Raw genomic sequence first — 18,886 nt, forward strand, 5'->3', positions numbered from 1 at the left:
TAGAAAGGCACAGCACCGCGTGTTGTCCACAGACTCATCCTGAGTGGATGTTCTTTGTGACAGATGAGCTGCAGGGGGCCTTCGGTTGTGCCTTCTGATGTGTTCCATGTGATCTGGGGCTGTTCTGAGGAGGCCTGAGGTGCTGACGCTTTGTCTTTCTCTCTTACGCAGAGCTGGGAGTTCGGGATCCCGTTGTGCAGGGAGCTGGCGTGTCAGTATGAGAGCCTCTATGATTATCAGAGCCTCAGCTGGATTCGGGTGAGCTTTGCCCCTTCCCCAGCCCAACACTGACCAGAGGTGTGACCACTTTCCGGCACGAGTTTCAGAGTGAAGATTCACTGCGGGCCTAGCCCTTGTTTAAGTTTAAGTGCTGCAGACAGTACAGGAGAAGCAGAGGCCTGGTTCCTGCCCTCAAGACCCTTGGCAGTCAGACTAGGGAACTAAAAAAAAAGATAGGATCCAGACCCCGAGAGCCACTGGTGCTCAAGAAAGGGAGAAGCACGTCTGCAGGATAAGATGGCAGGTCCAAGGAGGAGGTAGCAGCTCAACTTCATGAAGAAACCTTTCCTGAAAGATTTTGTTCAGGAAAATTTTGTAAGATCTGAAAACTTTCTAAGATGTCTGCATGCTTAGGCTTGTGGTCACTTTCAAGCACCTTGGTCTTACTCCCTTCTTTGATACAAAATACTCAAAAATTAAGTGAAATGTCCCATAGACTTCGAAGGTCTCCACCAAATTTTCTTGGTTGCTGGAGCTGAGTCACAGCTAGCTTTTCTGAGTTACAGTAGCTGCAGACTACATTAGCAAAGAGAAGTCAGAGGTCTCCTCTCCTCCACCCAGTCAGTGTGGCAATGTTCCCTGCCATGTTTCCTCTTCCAGGCGGGAATTTGGGTCTATGTAATAGATGTGGTTATCTAGAAGTAGCTTACTGACTGGTCTTTGAAGGCCCTTGCTCCCCAGCAAGCTGGCTTGATTGAGTGCATTAGAGCTGCCTTCCCAGTCAAAATTCAGTGAGTTTTTCTGAATGTGAAGCCAGGACAGCCCATACTAAGAAAGGTACTGACCTTAGTAATGCTAGATATCATGGATATTACTTCAACTTTTAAAGTTTAAAATCTCTTAAGTTGGAACAATACCAATGATGCTGGCAACTGAGACTTCCTGTGATTATTAGCCTCTTTAGTTAGATGATGAACAAGAGCAGCGCAGTTGGACTGATGGAGAATGGTGCTGAGAATAGCTATTAGCCAATTATAACTAGCACTAGCCAAAAGTCACTTGGTATAGTGAGTATCAACCAAAACCAGAAATCTGTGGGGGTGGGAGGAGTCCATGCTCAGCATGTGCCCCTGAAAGACCCAAAACCAAGAATCCTGGATCTCTGTGGGGTTGGGTCCACCCACTGTGTAGGAGGGCTTCCCCTTCCATCAGGCAGCAACCTGGGGAGAGGCTGATCATGGCCAGGGGCTCACTTCTACACAGTCTGTGTTGCCATGTTCTGTTTCCAAAAGATGGTATCTACTGGGGCCTGGGAGAACTTGCTTGGGACACCATTAGCAGTCAGGCCAACCTGAAGGCAACTGCCTTTCTCATTCACAGAAAATGGAAGCCAGTTACTATGACAACATCATGGAGCAGCAACGCCTGGAGCCTGAGTTCTTTCGGGTTGGCTTCTATGGCAGGAAGTTTCCTTTCTTCCTTCGGGTGAGTCCATTCAGGTAGTCAAAAGAACTTATATCATATTCTACACATAATTCATTTATAACCTGTTTTTTTTTTTTTTACTTTTTTCCCTATTCTACTGAATACTACTTTTTGAAGGACTAACTAGACAACAAAAGGCATTTGGCTTTATTTGACTGGACTGACTGCCATTTTAGACTTTGTTTGCCTCTGCTGTACTATTTTGTAGCTGTCTGCAGTACATGAGGGTGATTTTCTTACCAACCCAAATTCCTGCAGGAAATGACCAGGGTCTGAGAATGTCCCATAGGTATGTCTAGAAACCTTCCAACTTCAAGTTCCAATGCCTGGAATCCTCCATTGTGATTATTCTCAACCAGATAGGACACCAGTACAGCCCTGACCTCAACCATAGGCTGACTTCTTGAGGTTTGTCATGGAAGATATTGGCTCTTCCCACTGGCTGCCCTGGAGGCTCTGCAGCCAGGGTGGAGAACCTGTGGATTTGAAAGAGATTTGTGGGAGCTGCCAAATAGGATCTGGCTGTGGAAAACCTTTTCTAGGCCGCCAACTCTCTGGCCCAGGATAGTGACAGTGATTTCTCCCCATAGCTTCCTGGAAAGCTAAGTTGGGATACCAACAAAGCGGAAGGAATGACTGAGCACAGATGTGCAGGCATACCAGCTGAATAGCTGTGATTCTCTTCTTTATTTCACAAAAGCCAGAGGCTCCAGGAGAAGTCAGCCTGGGCTTGTGGGCTGTAGCTCAGAGGGCTTCACTGTGCCAGGGGACCTCAGTGAAGCTGTGCTGATGAAAGGGCATTGGGCTGCAGTTGAGACATGAGACTGGCTTTGACTGTCCCCAGTTCCAGTGTATCACTAAAGTTCCGTGTCTATAAGTCTCAACAAGCAGCTACAAACATTCATAGACTCTCTTTGATGTGTTTGGGATCCTGTCTTAGCAGAAAAATTGCTTTAGCCAGTGAGCAATGATGAGCTTGATATCACATCACAGGTCAGTTGGCCTTAATGACTCCTTAAAAAAAAATTTCTTTTTTTTTTTTTAAAAGCCAGTCTGATAGCAACAGAGTCCAGGCTAACCACATTTCAGATGTAAGGCAGGTCAACCTGCACATTTCCTAGGCAGTAACCATTCTGTGCTAAAAAGAAAATGGACTTCTATAGAAACAAGTAATCCTGACAGGGATAACAAGCCCACTCTGCCTAATTGTGATCCTCAGGAAGGCTCCGGTTCCATTCCACAGTAGCATTTCTAGAAACAGAATGTGAAAGAGAAAAGGGTCTCCTCAGGAGGGGGGGGACTTGCTCACTACCTAGGGACCATCCCCTCAAGCATTTCAGAAGTGCATCTTTGTTGTCCCCACCAGCATAGATCATGCAAAAGCCATGGACGTGGAGGTCAGCAGAAGGGAAAGACGGAATCACATAAGAATCAGAAACCAGAAGCATCTCTAGAAAGTCCTTGGACAAACTAATGGTTCTGGCCTGTGACTTCCTTCTTTCTCATTTTGTCTGCAAATGCTGCTTTATTGTCATTGTATTTTCTTTGTTTTGCCCCATAATTTCTATATCAGAAATCAGATTTTACTCTAAAACATCATTATTTTGGATATTAGAGAATCAGGCCCTGGTATGTCTGATTTCCGTCCCTGCCAAACAGGAAGTCTCCGTCACGGTTTGCCCTGGCTTCCACCCCACATGCTCATGTCACAGGGCCTCTCAGCGTCTCAGGAAACTCCACAGTTTCTGGCGAGTAGGACTTAGTGTGGGACCTGCCTCTGGCCCATCCAAACAATGCTTGCAAACAACGGTCTGAATGTTCAAATGGGGTTTCAGTGGTGCCAGTAATGGAGGAAAAATAACAGTGGGTGTTAGGAAATGTCATCAGTGCGTCCTCATCTCCACACAAGGCGCCATCCCTAGGGGCTGTGTTTCATGCATACAGATCTGCCTTGCTGAGCCACATGCTGCCTTCCCTTCCCTCAGCTGCTCAGTTCAGCTTTGGCAAATGGAGTGAGTCCCAGTGGAAGTAGGTGTTTGTCTTATAGATGGCAAGAACCAAGAACAAAGCAGTGGCAGCCAGATCTGTCTCACGTGAGGATGCTGGGGCTTTCACACAAGCAAACTAGAAACTGACAGCCAGCCTCAAGGTCAATGCTGTGTGCCTTCTTCCTGCTGGGTCGCCCCCAGAAAGCTAGGCTAGTCCCCCACATTCCTTGAACACATAGGCCATCTATTACTTTAGCTCTGTCAGCTTGGTTTCTCTGGACCATCTGCCTCCCTCGCTTCACAAATGTGATTATCTACTAATCTGCACAGAGACAGGAAAACATCCAGCCCTCCCTTCTTGCAGGAATTTCTGTTTCTCTTCATTTGACCCACAAACAGCTACTGGTGAGGACTGTACATTTGTGAGTTGATATGAAAAGACCAGTTCTTTAGAATTATCTTTTTTGTCAGTTCTGCTTCTCAAGCAAGGGACTTAGAAGTGTCTCTGGTCCTCAGACTTGGCCTGTCCACTGGAGAGGCCAGCCTGCTCCTCCCGACCTTGACTTCCCTTCTGATACTGTTTGTTATTCAGATCCATCCAGACATGTGACCGAGCCTTAGCTGACTTCTCCCATAGTAAAAAGAGAAGTGGAAGGAGGGCAAAAATTCTTTCCCCAAAAAAATCTAAGGTTCTCCGAATCCTGGTCTGTGATCATCCCTGTGCCGGTGGGTATCCAGCTGACCCCCTGGACTTCTCTGTCTCTCTTCCTCTGAAGACACACGGGGGGGGGGGGGGGGGGGGGCAGGGAGAGGGCAGGGCTGCCTGTGCAACTCCTTCCTGAGGAGTTGCGGCTGGCTAAGAGCCTGGCGCCACACCCTGGTGGTGATGCTGCTTTGTCAGAGTGGCCCTAGTGAGGCAATCAGGCAGGCAGACACATGTCACCAGAGGTCTAGACGTGTGTCCCATTCCCTCAGGACCAGCTGTGAGGTGGGCAGAGCAGCAGGGCGGAGGGCTCCTCGTCATGCCCTCAGCCCGCTAGGAGAAAACCTGAGCCCCAACTCAAAGCATATATGATATAACACAAGGTTTTAGGAAATGTATGGTTCAGATGATGTCGTTTCATCCAGCTTATGCGGTGGCAAAGATGTACTGCCCATCAGTAAGTAATGACTGAACACCTGCTGGATCCTGCGCCACATTTGGACTCTTTCTCCCAACTAATAAAAGTGGTCCTTCAAAAGCACCCATCTGGTCACCGCTCCCCCTGTTAAACCTTCTGTGGTGGCACCACTAGCCGTCACTCCTTGGCACACCACTGCAGGCACCTTCCACACCCTCCTACTAGCGCTCCACACATACATTCCTCCCTCAGCACCTGGTCTTATCCAGGCTGTTGCTGTCCTGGTTGACACCACAGCCTCCAGAGCGCCCTTCCTACTCCTCTCTCAGAGCTGGCCCGGATGGGCCTTTCAGGCCTCTGTTCAGGCATGGCTTTTTCTAAATCCCACCGCCCCCCACCTCGCACCCCTTCCTGGGTAAGGTGCTCTCCCTCCTCCAAGCTTCCCACAGCCCGTGGCCTGCCTCCAGGCTGCCACAACACAGTCCAAGTCTCCCTTTTCCTGTCCCTCTCCCTTCTGGATCACCACTTCCCCTTGGCAGGGACTGAGTGCTGTGCGCCCCATGCCTGTCGCAAGGGCCCCTAGGACATGCTTGTGACATGAGTAGCTGTTGACACCCCTGAGGAGGTGGGGGCCAAAGGCAAGGCAGAGAGCAGGCTCTCTTGTTCGCGGCAGAACAAAGAATACGTGTGCCGTGGCCATGACTACGAGAGGCTGGAGGCCTTCCAGCAGAGGATGCTCAGCGAGTTCCCGCAGGCCGTTGCCATGCAGCACCCAAACCACCCCGACGACGCCATCCTGCAGTGTGATGCCCAGTGTATCTTTTGATGCTTGGTTGGGGGAGGTGGGCTGGGGTCCGGGAGGTAAGGCCCACCCAGTCGGCTGTCCCTCTGCTGTAATGTTGGCCTTACAGGCTAGGTTACCCATCAGTCCTGAATGGAGTTGTCCTCACCACATCAGACCACACTCAGCAGGGCCTTCATACCTCACGGAGACAGCCATGGCATGCTCTTAGCCATGGAGGGCTTGAAGCAGGGCTTCGGGGGGACCTCTACACCTAGGCTGGCTGCTACCATGACCTTAGTCCCTGCCTTGCCCCGCGAAGGAGCTGCCTAGGCATTCAGGAGCAGTCACTCAGCAGGGTGATTTGGGGTTCCGTAGGATTTCCGCCCCAGGGATAACCACCACGCTGTGCCCTGCTGCACTCCTGTTTGTCAGGAAGATGGAGGCACAGCCCAGGGGGTGGGTGTGGAGGGCATGGGGAGGAAATGGGGAACACCTGTGGTTTTAGGGGCACTTGGGAGTCTCCGGGCACAAACACTGGCCTGCCTCTCACCCCCTCACACAGCTTCCTGGGAGGCCTCATAACTGTCACCATGTCTGTACAGGCTTGTTCCAGAGAGGGAAGGGCAGGTGGACCCCCATGTTATTTCTCCACAAAAACCCCAAAAAGTACTTTTATCAAAAGATTGTTCTGCAGGAAATACAGTTTAGTGACGTGGACAAACCCTGGCCCTTAGAACTTTCTTGCTCCTGCATGGTGGGCACCTGCCTTCTCCTGACCCCTCTCCCTGCTTTCTTGGCTGTCGACATCTCACCTTGGCTGAGTGCTCAGGAGATGCGCTCTCTCCAGCCAGAGCTGGGAGTGGGAAGACAGGGAAATTCAGTCTATCGGTGCTTGGGTCTTGTCTGGCCCTTGGGATGCAGCCGTTGCTGCCAGTCGGGAACAGGGGCTGGGGTGCTCTTTTCTCCTTCAGGAGATAACCGAAGTCAGTACTCAGATCCACCTTTCTGGCAAGTCTGGGTTTTCCCTTCACTTCCTGCCCAGACTTGCAGATCTACGCGGTGACGCCCATTCCAGATTACGTGGATGTCCTGCAGATGGATAGGGTCCCGGATCGCGTCAAGAGCTTCTACCGTGTCAACAATGTGAGGAAGTTCCGGTATGACAGGCCTTTTCACAAAGGCCCCAAGGACAAGGAGAACGAATTCAAGGTGAACAACTCTAGGAAAGCCAGGGCGGTGCTTCTAGTGAGGCCAGGGGGAGGCCCCACTTTCTCGGGGTCTCACCACTATGTCATCCTTGAGGCAGGCAGGTGTGGCAGAAACCACTCACCAGCCTGTAACCGCCTGTGCCCTCCTTGCAGAGCCTGTGGATCGAGCGCACCACACTGACCCTCACCCACAGCTTGCCTGGCATCTCTCGGTGGTTCGAAGTGGAGAGGAGGGAATTGGTGAGACATGTTTCAGAGGGGGCTGATCCCCAGCCCCAGCTTTGGGGATCTTTCGCTAAGGATTGAAGACAGAAAGCCAGACTCAGCTGCCTGCCTGGGGGTGGCTGCCGCGGGCCAGTCCTGTGCCAGGGGCTTTGTACACCCTCTCTCTTTGAAACCTCACCGCACCCCTAGGCGGCAGAGATTTTTAATCTCCCTGTTTACAAATGTGGAAGCTGTTATCTGAAGCTCAGGAAGCCAGAGCTCTCTGACTTCAGAACTGGTACTCTTCACTATTTACTGAGCTTCTGAGTGCCTACAGATCAGAAGAGAAAATGTGAAAGAAGTCAGGAAGTCTGAGGTCCACGGGAACAATAGTGGGAATCAGCATCACTGGTCTTGGGCCCGCACTCTCAGGACTGTGCTGGGGGAGGGGTTGTCACTGTGCCTGGGATGACAGCGTGTGCTGTGTACCCACAGGTGGAGGTGAGCCCTCTGGAGAATGCCATCCAGGTGGTTGAGAATAAGAACCAGGAGCTGCGGGCGCTGATCAGCCAGTATCAGCACAAACAGGTGCACGGCAACATCAACTTGCTCAGCATGTGCCTGAACGGCGTCATCGACGCGGCTGTCAACGGGGGCATCGCGCGCTACCAAGAGGTGAGCAGCCCAGACCACACCCGCAGCAGGCGGCCCAGCAGGGAAGGTGCTTCTTGGGGCTGTCTTCTTGAGACTCCAGCCTCCCAGGGCAGCCTTCCCAACTGCCCTCTCCGGGCTGTGCCTCAGCTGACTCAGAATGGTCCTGGGGTGAGGCTTCAAGCTCCCTCCTACTCCCCTTTCTGTGGCTTGCCTCTCCCACTGGACCTTCTCTTTTTTATCCTTTGAGCTCGGACAGATGGGTAATCCGTCTGATTATGGAAGGTGTTAAGTGGCCTCCAGGAGGAGCCCTGGAGCCCAGCCCTTCAAAAGGAGTTATGGGTGGCTAAGAGCCTGGCGCCGCACCCTGGCCACCAGCCTGGTCTGCTCTCCCCAGGCCATCCAGGCTCCCTGAGGGGCTGGGACCAGCATCCAGGCTTAGATTATTTGGCTACCTTCGGTTCTTCTGAGGCACCAAAACCACCCCTGTGACTGCAGAAGGTTCGAGCAGGCCAGGCTAGAGATGGAGGAGGCAGAACCTGCCTTTCAGGTGGTAGTCTCCACCTCAGAGGCAGTCCTGGAAGGAGTCTCCTGACTTAGCCTTTCCTTTCACAGGCCTTCTTTGATAAAGATTATATCACCAAGCACCCGGGAGACGCAGAGAAGATCACCCAGCTCAAGGAGCTCATGCAGGAGCAGGTATGTCACACGGGGCTTTGGGGCCAGTGGCCAGGAGGGAAAAGCTAGGCACCACAGGACCATGGCAGTTCTCTAGAGCTACCCCCTGGCTTGCAGAGTGGCCTTGTCTGTCTCCCTGATAGGTCCATGTCCTTGGAGTTGGGCTGGCCGTTCATGAGAAGTTTGTGCACCCAGAGATGCGTCCTCTGCATAAGAAGCTGATTGACCAGTTCCAGATGATGCGGGCTAGCCTCTACCACGTAAGCGACCCTGCAGGGGCCCGTGCTGCACAGAACCAGCCTTTCTTGCCCAGGGAGCAAGCCAGTGCAGCAGGCCTTTGGGGGTGGGGGGTGTGGATGAAAAGCTGCTCCCGCCACAGAGAGCTAGGAGGCGGAGGTGAGTGCTGTATCCAGGCCAAGGTTGCCCAGGATCCCCTCATTCACTCCCCTCCCTGAGGAGGAGTCAGATCCAAGGGCAAAGGATGTTTTCCAAGGTACTGCGCTGGTGAAGAAAGGTTTTCATATGAGGAGGAAAAGAGCTAAAATATATGGCCCACATGTAGACATCTCTTTGGAGATATTTTCCATCCCGAGAAGCTACAGAGGTAAGAAATAGTCTGAGCCAGCCCCTTCTCCCCATCTCCCTCTTTCTCCTCTTTTCCTTCCCATTTTATGCCTCTCCTCCCCCATCCCTCTTCCTTCTCTTGACCCATCCCCTCTACCTCCTTTCCATCCCTCCCTCCCTCTTCCTCAGACCCAGCTGGTGACCCAGACTCACATCTGACAAAAGCCTGGAGGGAGTAGTATTTCTGTACTGGCTGCTCTTAGAGGGGTCAGCAAGGCTCTGAGCCTGCCCCAGGCTCCAGAAGTTCCCTCGGACTCTAACCTGCCTCTTAGCCTCCACGGCAGGGTTCAGCCCAAGGACTGATGCATGCAAGCAAAAGGAGAGCCTGTGTTCCAGGACTAGGGTTCAGTGGTCTTGAGCCCCCGTTTACATGCCCTCACCCCATTTTCAACCATGAGGCTGACTCCAAGTGTTTTCTGGAGAAACTTATCTGCTAAACAGGTTGGCTGCCAGATCTCAAGGGGCGTGAACCCAGTTCCTACGGCAAGGGAAGCAGGGCTGTTTGGTGTGGGACAAGGCCGACAAGGACAAGAGGCTCCTCTTCAGGGTTGAGGGAGGCTGGACCACTAAGATTCAGCAGATCTGGCCTGTTGGGGTTCACTTGCCTTGTTCTTGATGCTGGAGCTTCTGGTCATGTCAGGCCCCCAGTGCAGGTCTCAGCATTCCTGCACAGGTATAGATAGCACGAAATGTAAAAAAAAAGAAAGAAAGAAAGAAAGAAACTCGTCCATAGTTTGACAGGTGGGCATATTTTCCAGAGGGAAGTCCACAGAGCCTGAGATCTCCCCTTTCTTTAATGATTCTCCCACAGTATTTCAGGGTGAAACATTGCAGAGAAAGTGAAAGTCTGGTGGGTATTCCATTATCTCTCATTCTCGGCTGGTCTCTGCTGTGTGCAAACTTCCCTGTCGCAGCAGGTGACCCAGGTAGGCTAGAGCCTGGCCAATGGGGCGAGGGATATCCTCCGCCACGCAAGGCTGTTGGGCCACTGCAGCAAGAAGCAGAAAATACCCGCATACATCAATGTCTCCAGAGCACACATGGAGGTGTCCTCTGCAGTTTACCCTTCTTTTTCATCTCCACGTGTTTTGGAAGAAGCAGGTAGAAAACCGGCTGTTTCTTCAGGCCAAGCTCAGAAGCATCCCCAGTAGGACTTAGGGCCCACAGATGGTGAAGGATTGAAGAACCCTGGACAGTTATGCTTTGTTTCTCCAGAGTCCACAGACAAGGACCCAGACCAATGTACTATCACCCAGGAGGGTTTGGGTTCAAAAATTTCTGCCAAGATATCCATCTACTTAATAGGAATGTCATCATGTTAAAATAGAACTGTAGTGTTTTTCAATGACTAATGTCAGGATCTGGGGTCCGATCTCTCCACACAGACCATGTCACAGGGAACTTAACCCAGATCACTAAGAGCTGGACCGTTTAGCAATCCAAGAAGCCCAGCTTACAGAAGAGGGGCCCACTGACTGACAGCTGATGGTCAGCTCTTCCTCTCCGGCTCCCCCCGCTCTTATTCCTCTTCTGCCCTGAGAATGCGGTAACACACTCCCGTGAACTCAGAGCATCGGGCTCTTCCGATGTGCTCTCTTTGTGGGGTCATCCACGGGCCTCTCAGCCTCTGGCCTAGACTCCGGTGCGGTTGGGGGGATGTTTAGTCATGAAGGGGCTGTTGCCCGCAAGGTCAGCAGTGCAGGCTCAGCCAGCAGTATCAGGTTCTTTCTCTCTGATATTTTTACCACCAGCCCACTCTTCCCTCTCAGCCCTTAATGATGCTTTCTTTCCTCTGATGAAGGGGCCTTCATGTCTCAACAGGAGTTTCCAGGTTTGGACAAGCTCAGTCCCGCATGTTCAGGCACCAGCACCCCACGGGGAAACGTCCTAGCATCTCATAGTCCCATGAGCCCTGAGAGCATCAAGATGACCCACCGCCACAGGTACGGCCTTAGGGTGGGGAGGGTCCCCTCCACAGAGGTCAGTCCGGATTGCAAAGGTCAGAGCAAGGAAGTCTGAGATAGTAGGAGTGTGTACTCGCTCCCGCGCCCTCTCACACATGCACACGGCCAGCACACACTCCCGCCTCAGGATCCACGCTCACAGCCCATCATCCTGGGTGACAGAGGAGTGTGCATGGTACTGTGAGAACACAGAGGAGGGAGCATTTGGGGTAAGTCTTAAATGATAAGTAGACGTCTGTGAGGCAGAAACAAGCTGGGGTGAGGAGGGCGATGGAACAGGATCCGGCAAAGGGACCGCCATGTGCAGGCACCCCAGGAGGCGGCCAGGCCGGCCTGGTCAGCCCCACCAGCAGAGCCTCATGGCTGGAGTGCAGGGTTTCGGGACACGGAAGGGGGCCAGTGCCAGCTCTGAAGGGGCCTCCTTCCTTCAGGCCTTCTGTCCCCATCCCAAGGGGAATGAGGGTCCCCAGTTGGCTTAAGGAAGAGAACCACATGGTGAGGTGGAAGCGTACCAGGTCAGGGCTGGTGTAGCCGAGCTCAGCGGGAGATGCGCCAAGCCTCCGGGGCAGGAAGGCCCAGTCAGAGGAGGAGGGAGGGAGAGGAGCCTCTCCGGGTTTGTCTTCCGATGGAAGCAGTACAGACCGTCAGCACAGACCGCACCTCCACAAAGAAGGAAGGAGTGAATGAGGGCTGTCTACGACTGAGAGAGTGTTGGCGAACCTGTGACCCCAGATGTGGAGGGAAGCCAACAGAGGTCGCCAGTCAGCTATTTGGTAGCTTGCCCCTAATGGGAAGACACCCCTGGCCTAGGAGCCGATCCCAGCAGGGGGTGGCTGCTGGTTCAGACCAACCTCGCATGGCAAGGGGACCTGGAGTCTTTGACCAGATTTAGCATATCATTCTCAGTCATCCTAACTGAGAAACTGCTGACGTCATCAGACTGAGTGGCCATAAAGCACCGAACTCGCAGTAGAGATTTTGCCACTTTACCTCTGGCCTTCACAAACCAGGGGAAGCCAGAGCAGCAGGTGAGGGTTCCCAGCTGTCCCAGGCCTCTGATGGATATAAGCATTAGCTACGAAGCCCTCCAAGCCAGTGTTGGCTGAGGCTTGGCATACAGCCTTTTACACCATCCTCTTCGACCTAGCAAGCTTTCTCAGCTCCCAGCCTGACTGGTCCCTACTTCCCACTCTCGTTCACAGCCCCATGAACTTGATGGGCACAGGCCGCCATTCATCATCCTCTCTCTCCTCACACGCATCTAGCGAAGCGGGAAATGTGGTGATGCTGGGGGACAGCTCCGTGGGCGAGGCTCCCGAGGACCTCTACCACCATATGCAGGTACCAGAGCTGCCCGAGGAGAAGGGCCAAGGCACCATGAGGACTCGCCTCTCTGCTGGCTGGTCTGGTGTGAGGGCTGGCATCAGTTCTCCGGTTTCTGAACTCAGAACAGCCCGAGCCAGTAAAACTGCCTTCCCCTCACACCATCCTGCATCACAGTTCCCAGGTTTTATTTCCCAAGAAGGAAATCTAGCTTCATTCCTGGTTGCTCTTCGAGATTCTGGGGGACGGACCCTCCTCCAAATTGCCCTCCTTCCTGGCATTCCTGATGGCTAAGTCCTGCATCCTCTACAGGCATCATCACTAGAGTCGATCCAACAATCGTGGTCCACGGGTGGCATGGGTGACCCTTAGTGCCAGCCACCAGCCTGGCCTCCATCAGGACCCAGGCTTCCACATCCAACACTGGGTCTGGGTACCTCATGGCATGAAGAAGCCAACTCTGGGCCAGTCCCACAATCCCGGCCATTCAGACCTCTATCCTGCTGATTTTTCTCCCTTTGCAGCTCGCGTATCCCAACCCCAGGTACCAGGGCTCAGTCACCAACGTCTCTGTTCTGTCCTCGTCCCAGGCAAGCCCTTCTTCCTCCAGCCTGAGTTCCACTCACTCAGCACCATCCCAGATGATTACCTCTGCCCCTTCCAGTGCCCGAGGTAAGGAGGGCAGGGCGCTGCTTGTAGAAGGGAGAGGACAAGGCCTCGTGAGCCCCACTAGTCCGCATGTCATCTGTGGCTCTGTCTTTGAAAGTGGCCCTGTGACTTAGAGAATGTCCCCCTTTCAGCACTAAGGACTCGAGGGTTCTTAGCCCTGGCTCTCTCTCTGGCTGGCTTCAGACCCTGCTCTGAGCAGTGGATGCCACAGAGGGGGCCGGCTGTCGCATCTCCACCTCAGTAAGAGGACGCACAGTCCACGAGAAAGCTCAGTTCTTTTCCGTTGAAATATCTACAAGAATAAAAAAGTTAAGGTACCACTGATTCTTGTCTTAAGGAATTGAGCATGACTGCAAATTTGAAGGCTGAACTTAACCCTGGAAAATGTTATTCTAAAAAGTAACAATAACCAAAAAGACCTTGTTCGGTTGAGAAAGGCTTAATCAGGAGAAATGGCTCTGTGAAAAGCTATGTACTTTGCCAGTTATTGCCTGATTTCTTATCAGTCTGCTAAAGTCTCGTTCTCTGAGAGCCTGCATCTTTTTCACAATCTGATCCTAGTTCTCACAGTGAAATCTGGTCCTCTGTCCTTTTAGACAGAAGGGCTGTGGTGGAAGGGCAGTGGCTGTGGGAACTCGGACCTGGTGCTTCCTGGGATGGCTGTGCGGGACGGTGACCGAGGGAGCGGTCTGAGCTCGCCAGCCTGGCCTGGGGCTGGCCATTGCTGTCGTGAGCCCATAGTCTGAGCCAATAGTCACAGTCTGGGGCTGGAGGTTCAACTAGGCTGGCTCACTCGTACAACTGGTAGCAACTATCACCCGGGAGCTCAACGGGGGCTATTGACCTGAGTCCCTGTGTAGGGCCTTTCCCTGCAACCTGGGCTTCTTATCACCCAGACTTGGAAATCCCATAATGTCCCTTTTGTCCCATTCCATTGTCTGGTCAAGTCCCTAAGGCTAACCTAGATACCGGGGTGCGGAATGAGACTTCGCCTCACGGTGTGAGGAGAGGCGTGTGTGTTTTTGGAGGGAAGGCATTGCAGGTTGCCATCTCTGGAGGCCAGCTATCGCAGGAACCAAACTTCAGGGTATCACAGAGAGAAAGGTTGACAGAAGCCCCTTCCCTTTCTGGAGTAGATATTAAGTACAAAAGTAAACAAAAGGGCTAACTGGAACTGGGCCCAAAATGCAGACGAGGGCAGAGGCAATGAAGAAAGAGCATGGATTCATTCCCTGGCGGGCTACACCATCCACGCAAGTTGTGTGCGGGCGTATTTGGAGAAAACCATGGGCCCCCTAGGGAGCCTACCAGCAGCAGGCCTGTGAGAGAAGATGGAGAGGTCTGGACCCAGCATCACAGACAAAGACTAATATTTTCAGATAAATATGGAAGATGCAGTAGACGATGCCCTAGGGACACAGAAGGAAGAGAGCAGTCCACGCTGTTTCTGGGGTTATGGGTGAAGGGAAGGCTTTCATGGAGAAGGGGTTCTGGAAGCACTTTCCCCCCAACCCAGGAGTGGTCATGACACCAGTGGCCTTCCCCACCAGGCCCCGTGACACTGTCTGCTATAATCCCTGTTGATTTGGAAACCTTCAGAAGAAAGGCCTACAAGGCCTTTTTCTAAACACTTGCCCTCTTTCTCAACTCTTTTGAGTACGCAGCTCCCTCTAGTGGTAAAAAGACTGATTGGGCCTAGGGAACGGGCATTCCAATTGGTCCTCCTTGAGTAACTCTGTGGTGCTGGGACTTAGCCTCCCTTTGGTTTAGCCAGGCTACCACACAAGTAGTACAAAAGTCCTGTGACAGAGAAGCCCTTGTGGTGTTTAAATATTTTCATGAAAAGTAGCCGTCAGTCTCTGCTCCTGTGGGATTGGCTGCCCAGGGCTGAGGGCAGTTGAAAGAGCAGTGGATGGCAGAGTTGAAAATCTCAGCAGTAACACCGAGCACCCCTTTGTTATAGCACCAGAGGAGCCTCCATCCTGTGGGTTCAGATCCTCAGCGGAGCACCTTGGGCCTTCAGGCTGCTGTCTGCCCATCCTACTACCTGGGCCCAAAGCAGGACCTCGAGTGTGCAGAGCTGAGTTTGGCCTTGTGAGCCAGGCTGCAAGCTGTACGAGGCCGGCAGTCTGCCTGCCGTGTCCCAGCTGCCTGCCTGGTGTGTGACAGGTGTTAGAGACCACTCTAACTGCGTGGTGTCAGGGTGCAGGTCTCCTCTGGGCACACAAGTGGAGGGGAACCCTGTCCAGAGCTGTGGCTGCCGGGACTCAGGGAGCATCCAGTTCCTTGCTAGAAAGGCACTATAGAAATTGGTGGAATTAGGAGCTCTTTTCCATTTGTCTCTAAACAACCCCTACAAATTTTTGTTATATTGACTTCTGCAAAGTATTTAAGCCTTATCTTCTGGGTCTAAAATGGGCACAAGAGGGGTAGCTCAAGGAGCCCGGGGGCAGGCTGAGTGCAGAGACCTTTGTCAGTTGTCCCTGAAGGTGGGAGAACCACATGCTCTAAAGAAGGCCCCGGGGACCCTGGGCTTCAGGGACAGAGCCTCTGGAGCTGCAGATTCTCCTCCCAGATGGAGCCCAGGAGCCCACGGGTGTCACTGAGAGCAAACCACAGAGGCCTTCTACCACTGGAGCCAGCCATAGTCTGCCAGGAGGCTAGTTCCTCATGGACTTGCTGGCATCTGGCACGATGTGTGGGGCACATGTGGAGGGCCTTCCAAGTTATCCATTCCCAAGGAAAGCTAGCAAGTTATTCTGTCTGTTTCTGTGAAGACCCTCTCATGGCCCATGGTTGACAGGTTCCTGGGCCTGCAGCTATGGGCTGCATGGATGGGGACCCAGTCATACCGTGTCTCATGCCATCTGGCCTCTATAACAGCCCCTTGGGCCAGAGATCACCACAGAAGCCTCACAAGAGAAGAGCATGAACCACGTCAACTCAGGAGCCTGGGTTCAAGGCCCACAAGTCCTAGACTAGCTCCATGACCCCCGAGTTCACTGAAGGGGGAGTGTCAGAGTGAGAATCCCTGGAGAGCCCCCTGAACACAGGGCCCTGGAGCCCCTGCCATTCTGGCTCTGGAGCTGCAGTAGGATAGCCAGGAAGCCAGGGCCAGGCTCTAGAGGACCAGAATCTGGGAAGGAGAAGCCTCTGGGCAAAAGTGCTAGGGAGCCAGGTGAGAGTAGGGCCAGTGGGGTCCAGAGGCGGTAAGTGTATGGAGACACCAGGCATCATAAGAGCTGTGCCATTGTGTTACCCTAGTGTCTCTGTCTCTGTGTGATGGCTCCATTGCCAGCCTGCCTGTGCCCATGCCTGGGCCCCCTGAGAGAGCCCACACCCGGGCCACACCCATCTCCCAGGTGCTGGGGGCCCTCTGGGTCCTAGCTCCTGTCCTCAGTTCTCCTCATCTGCCTCTGAGCGTGGTGAGGGGGCTCCGTCAGTGGGCCTGCGTTGCCCCCGCCATCTGCAGTGTGCCTGCCACGGCAAGGGCAGCAGGGGCAACCCCCCACCACCATCTCACCAGCAGACTCTGCTTCATTCCTCCTGTGCTTGCTGAGCTCATCCTTCCGCCAGCTGCGAGGGGATGCCAACCTGCGTTCCCTGGCCCCCAGGATGCTTGCCCACTGGGCCCTCCATCTGTGGCTTGTCATCTGTGCGTGATTGTTCTCACTTGGTTACAGGCTCTCCCTCTCTGCCAGATAAGTACCGCCACGCCCGGGAAATGATGTTGCTGCTGCCCACGCACCGGGACCGCCCGAGCAGCGCCATGTATCCGGCAGCCATCCTGGAGAACGGACAGGTAGTAGACCCAGACTCCTGACTGCCCTCTGCTGCAAGTGTGTCGGCCTGGGCTTCTCTCATTGCATCTGCTAGGCTTTCTGTGCTGTCATCCCAGCCTCCTTCATTCTGCCTTGAGACCCTCAGAAGGCTGCTGGGCCCCTGGCCAGGGACCGTGGTGACTCTGAGGACCAGCAGCCCAGATGGAGTGCAGCTGTGGGGAGAATGGTGGCAGGTTGGAGCCACCATTGCTCCGGTAGCTATCTGTCCTTCTTGCCTGCCTCCTGGACTCCTCAGCCCAAAAAAGTCTAGCAGAGGGAACTGGTTCTTTCCTGTCCTGGGAAGGTCATGGTGGACACAGGTCTGGAGCATGACTTTCCTCCCTGTGTGTGTGAAGGACACCCTCACTCAGGCAAACTCTGCCTCTTGCATCCATCCCTCCATCTAGCCGAAGCCCCTCGCTGCCTGCTGGGACTGCTCCCCACCGTCTGCACAGCTCTCCAGACACCCTCCCTGGGGGCCTTGAACCAAAAGCCATAGGGATTAGCTCCTTGCCCTGCCTGGTCCACCTGCCCTTCTATCAGAGTCCATGAGAGTCACCTTCAAGCAGCTGTCACCTAGTCCAGAATGCCAGCAGTTTCTCGGTGGTACCTCCGGGGCCGTGCCAGTGGAGGGAGCAGGCCTGCTCTGCAGCTGGCTATCAGATCAGTGGGCCCTGTCTATGACTTCCCAGGCTTGAATGCTGCCCTTACCCTCAGTGCAGGCTTGGGCCTGTGATGGCACCTCTGGGAGGCTAGGTCTGCCAGTGCTTAGGGGTAAAGTGTCCCTCATCCTTTCTGCCTGTGGGCCTCCGGGGCAGGACAAAAGGATGCAGTTAGATAACCTCAAGTGTCTGTGTCCTTTCTCTTGGCCACACCCGAGACAGTCTGGAGCCCAGCCAGACATGGTAGGGAATGGCCTCCAATGCTGACATGGCAGCCCTCAGAGCCTGGTAGTGAGGGCCAGTCTTCCTGGGGCCAGCCGGAGCTTCCCAACACATCTCCAGCATGAGCGGTACCACTGCTTTGATTTCCCTGTCTTCTCTTCAAATGTCCTGGCTCCTGGGCCCACAGCGCTGCCCCCCCCAAGGTATAACTGGTTGTTTTCACCCTCTTTGATATTTCTCTCCTTCCCTCAGCTGCCAAATTTCCAGCGGGCCCTGTTCCAGCAAGTGGTCGGATCCTGCAAACCCTGCAGTGATCCCAATCTGTCTGTGGCTGAAAAAGGTATTGTTCCCCTTCCCAGGTGGCCTCCCCCCATGTCTGTTCCCATCCTGAGCGTCTGACTCTTGTCCCCAAGTACCACCTGGCCGAGGCTGCACCATACTTCAACACCCAGGCCTGTCTGTCTGTCCAAAGTCTTACCAACTCCTGTGCTCACTGTTAAACCGACGCCTGGCATGATGCTACGTTTGGATCCTGTTAGTCTGTGGCTCTCCCTCCCCAGGGTCCACCCTTTGAGAGGCCCCAGCTGCTGCCTGCCCTGAGCCCACCGTTATGGACACTTTGTCTGTTCAGACTGTGGGCAGTCACTCCCCTGGGCTCCTCCCAACCAGCCCCAGAATTCAGCAGGCCCTACGGCCTCTTTGGTCACTCTCAACTTGGGCCTTCACAACCTCTCCTTGTTGCTCAGAATAGGCATACGACCGAACAAGCCCCTAGAAAAATGGGAAGAACCAGCTGTGGCAAAGTGAACTTCCCCAGAGACAGTTCTCTCAAGAGGAGCCCCAGGTCCTCTGAGTCCAGTCCTCCTGCAGCCACTTGGGCTGGCGGCTGCTGTGAGTCCATCTTCTCCATTGTGAGCCCATCAGCGTGGGCATGAGACTAGGGAGTTAGAACAGAGGCTGGTTGGCTCATGGATTCGACCCAGTGTTCTGCCACAGCAAGCCACTACAAGCAGCAGGCTGGGACCCACAAGGCCCTGGCCCAAAGGCCCACAGATGGGGATCAGAGTGCAGTTGAACACAGAGCAATACCTATCCGAGGACTGTGCTACTCTGCCTGCCCCCCAGCCCTGGCCCCATCCTGGCCCTCCTCCCTATAGCGTCCCCTCCCTCACCTCCCTCTGTTGGGCTTCAGGGCACACTCAGTCCCTGAGAGTACAACCTGCTGTCCCATCAGAACTGGTCCCTCCAAAGCCATCATCATGT

The 18,886-nt window shown here is 53.7% G+C and overlaps 1 protein-coding gene across 9 annotated transcripts in view; it reads left to right on the plus strand.

The window, feature by feature from the left end:
- Positions 1-18,886, plus strand: part of DOCK3 (dedicator of cytokinesis 3) — a 578,190-nt gene that overhangs the window by 551,848 nt on the left and 7,456 nt on the right. For 4 of the 9 annotated variants that reach the window (XM_059161016.1, XM_059161023.1, XM_059161019.1 and 1 more), the window contains 13 exons: positions 172-258; positions 1,600-1,704; positions 5,487-5,628; positions 6,640-6,806; positions 6,959-7,045; positions 7,505-7,684; positions 8,276-8,359; positions 8,482-8,598; positions 10,784-10,905; positions 12,129-12,267; positions 12,774-12,921; positions 16,602-16,720; positions 17,876-17,963. In XM_059161016.1, coding sequence (XP_059016999.1) covers positions 172-258; positions 1,600-1,704; positions 5,487-5,628; positions 6,640-6,806; positions 6,959-7,045; positions 7,505-7,684; positions 8,276-8,359; positions 8,482-8,598; positions 10,784-10,905; positions 12,129-12,267; positions 12,774-12,921; positions 16,602-16,720; positions 17,876-17,963 — 1,585 coding nt within the window. The remainder of the gene's footprint in view (positions 1-171; positions 259-1,599; positions 1,705-5,486; positions 5,629-6,639; positions 6,807-6,958; positions 7,046-7,504; positions 7,685-8,275; positions 8,360-8,481; positions 8,599-10,783; positions 10,906-12,128; positions 12,268-12,773; positions 12,922-16,601; positions 16,721-17,875; positions 17,964-18,886) is intronic. The other 5 variants (XM_059161018.1, XM_059161021.1, XM_059161022.1 and 2 more) reach the window with 5 other exon arrangements.

Source organism: Mustela lutreola, chromosome 2 (assembly GCF_030435805.1).
Source record: "Mustela lutreola isolate mMusLut2 chromosome 2, mMusLut2.pri, whole genome shotgun sequence".
NCBI lineage: Eukaryota > Metazoa > Chordata > Mammalia > Carnivora > Mustelidae > Mustela > Mustela lutreola.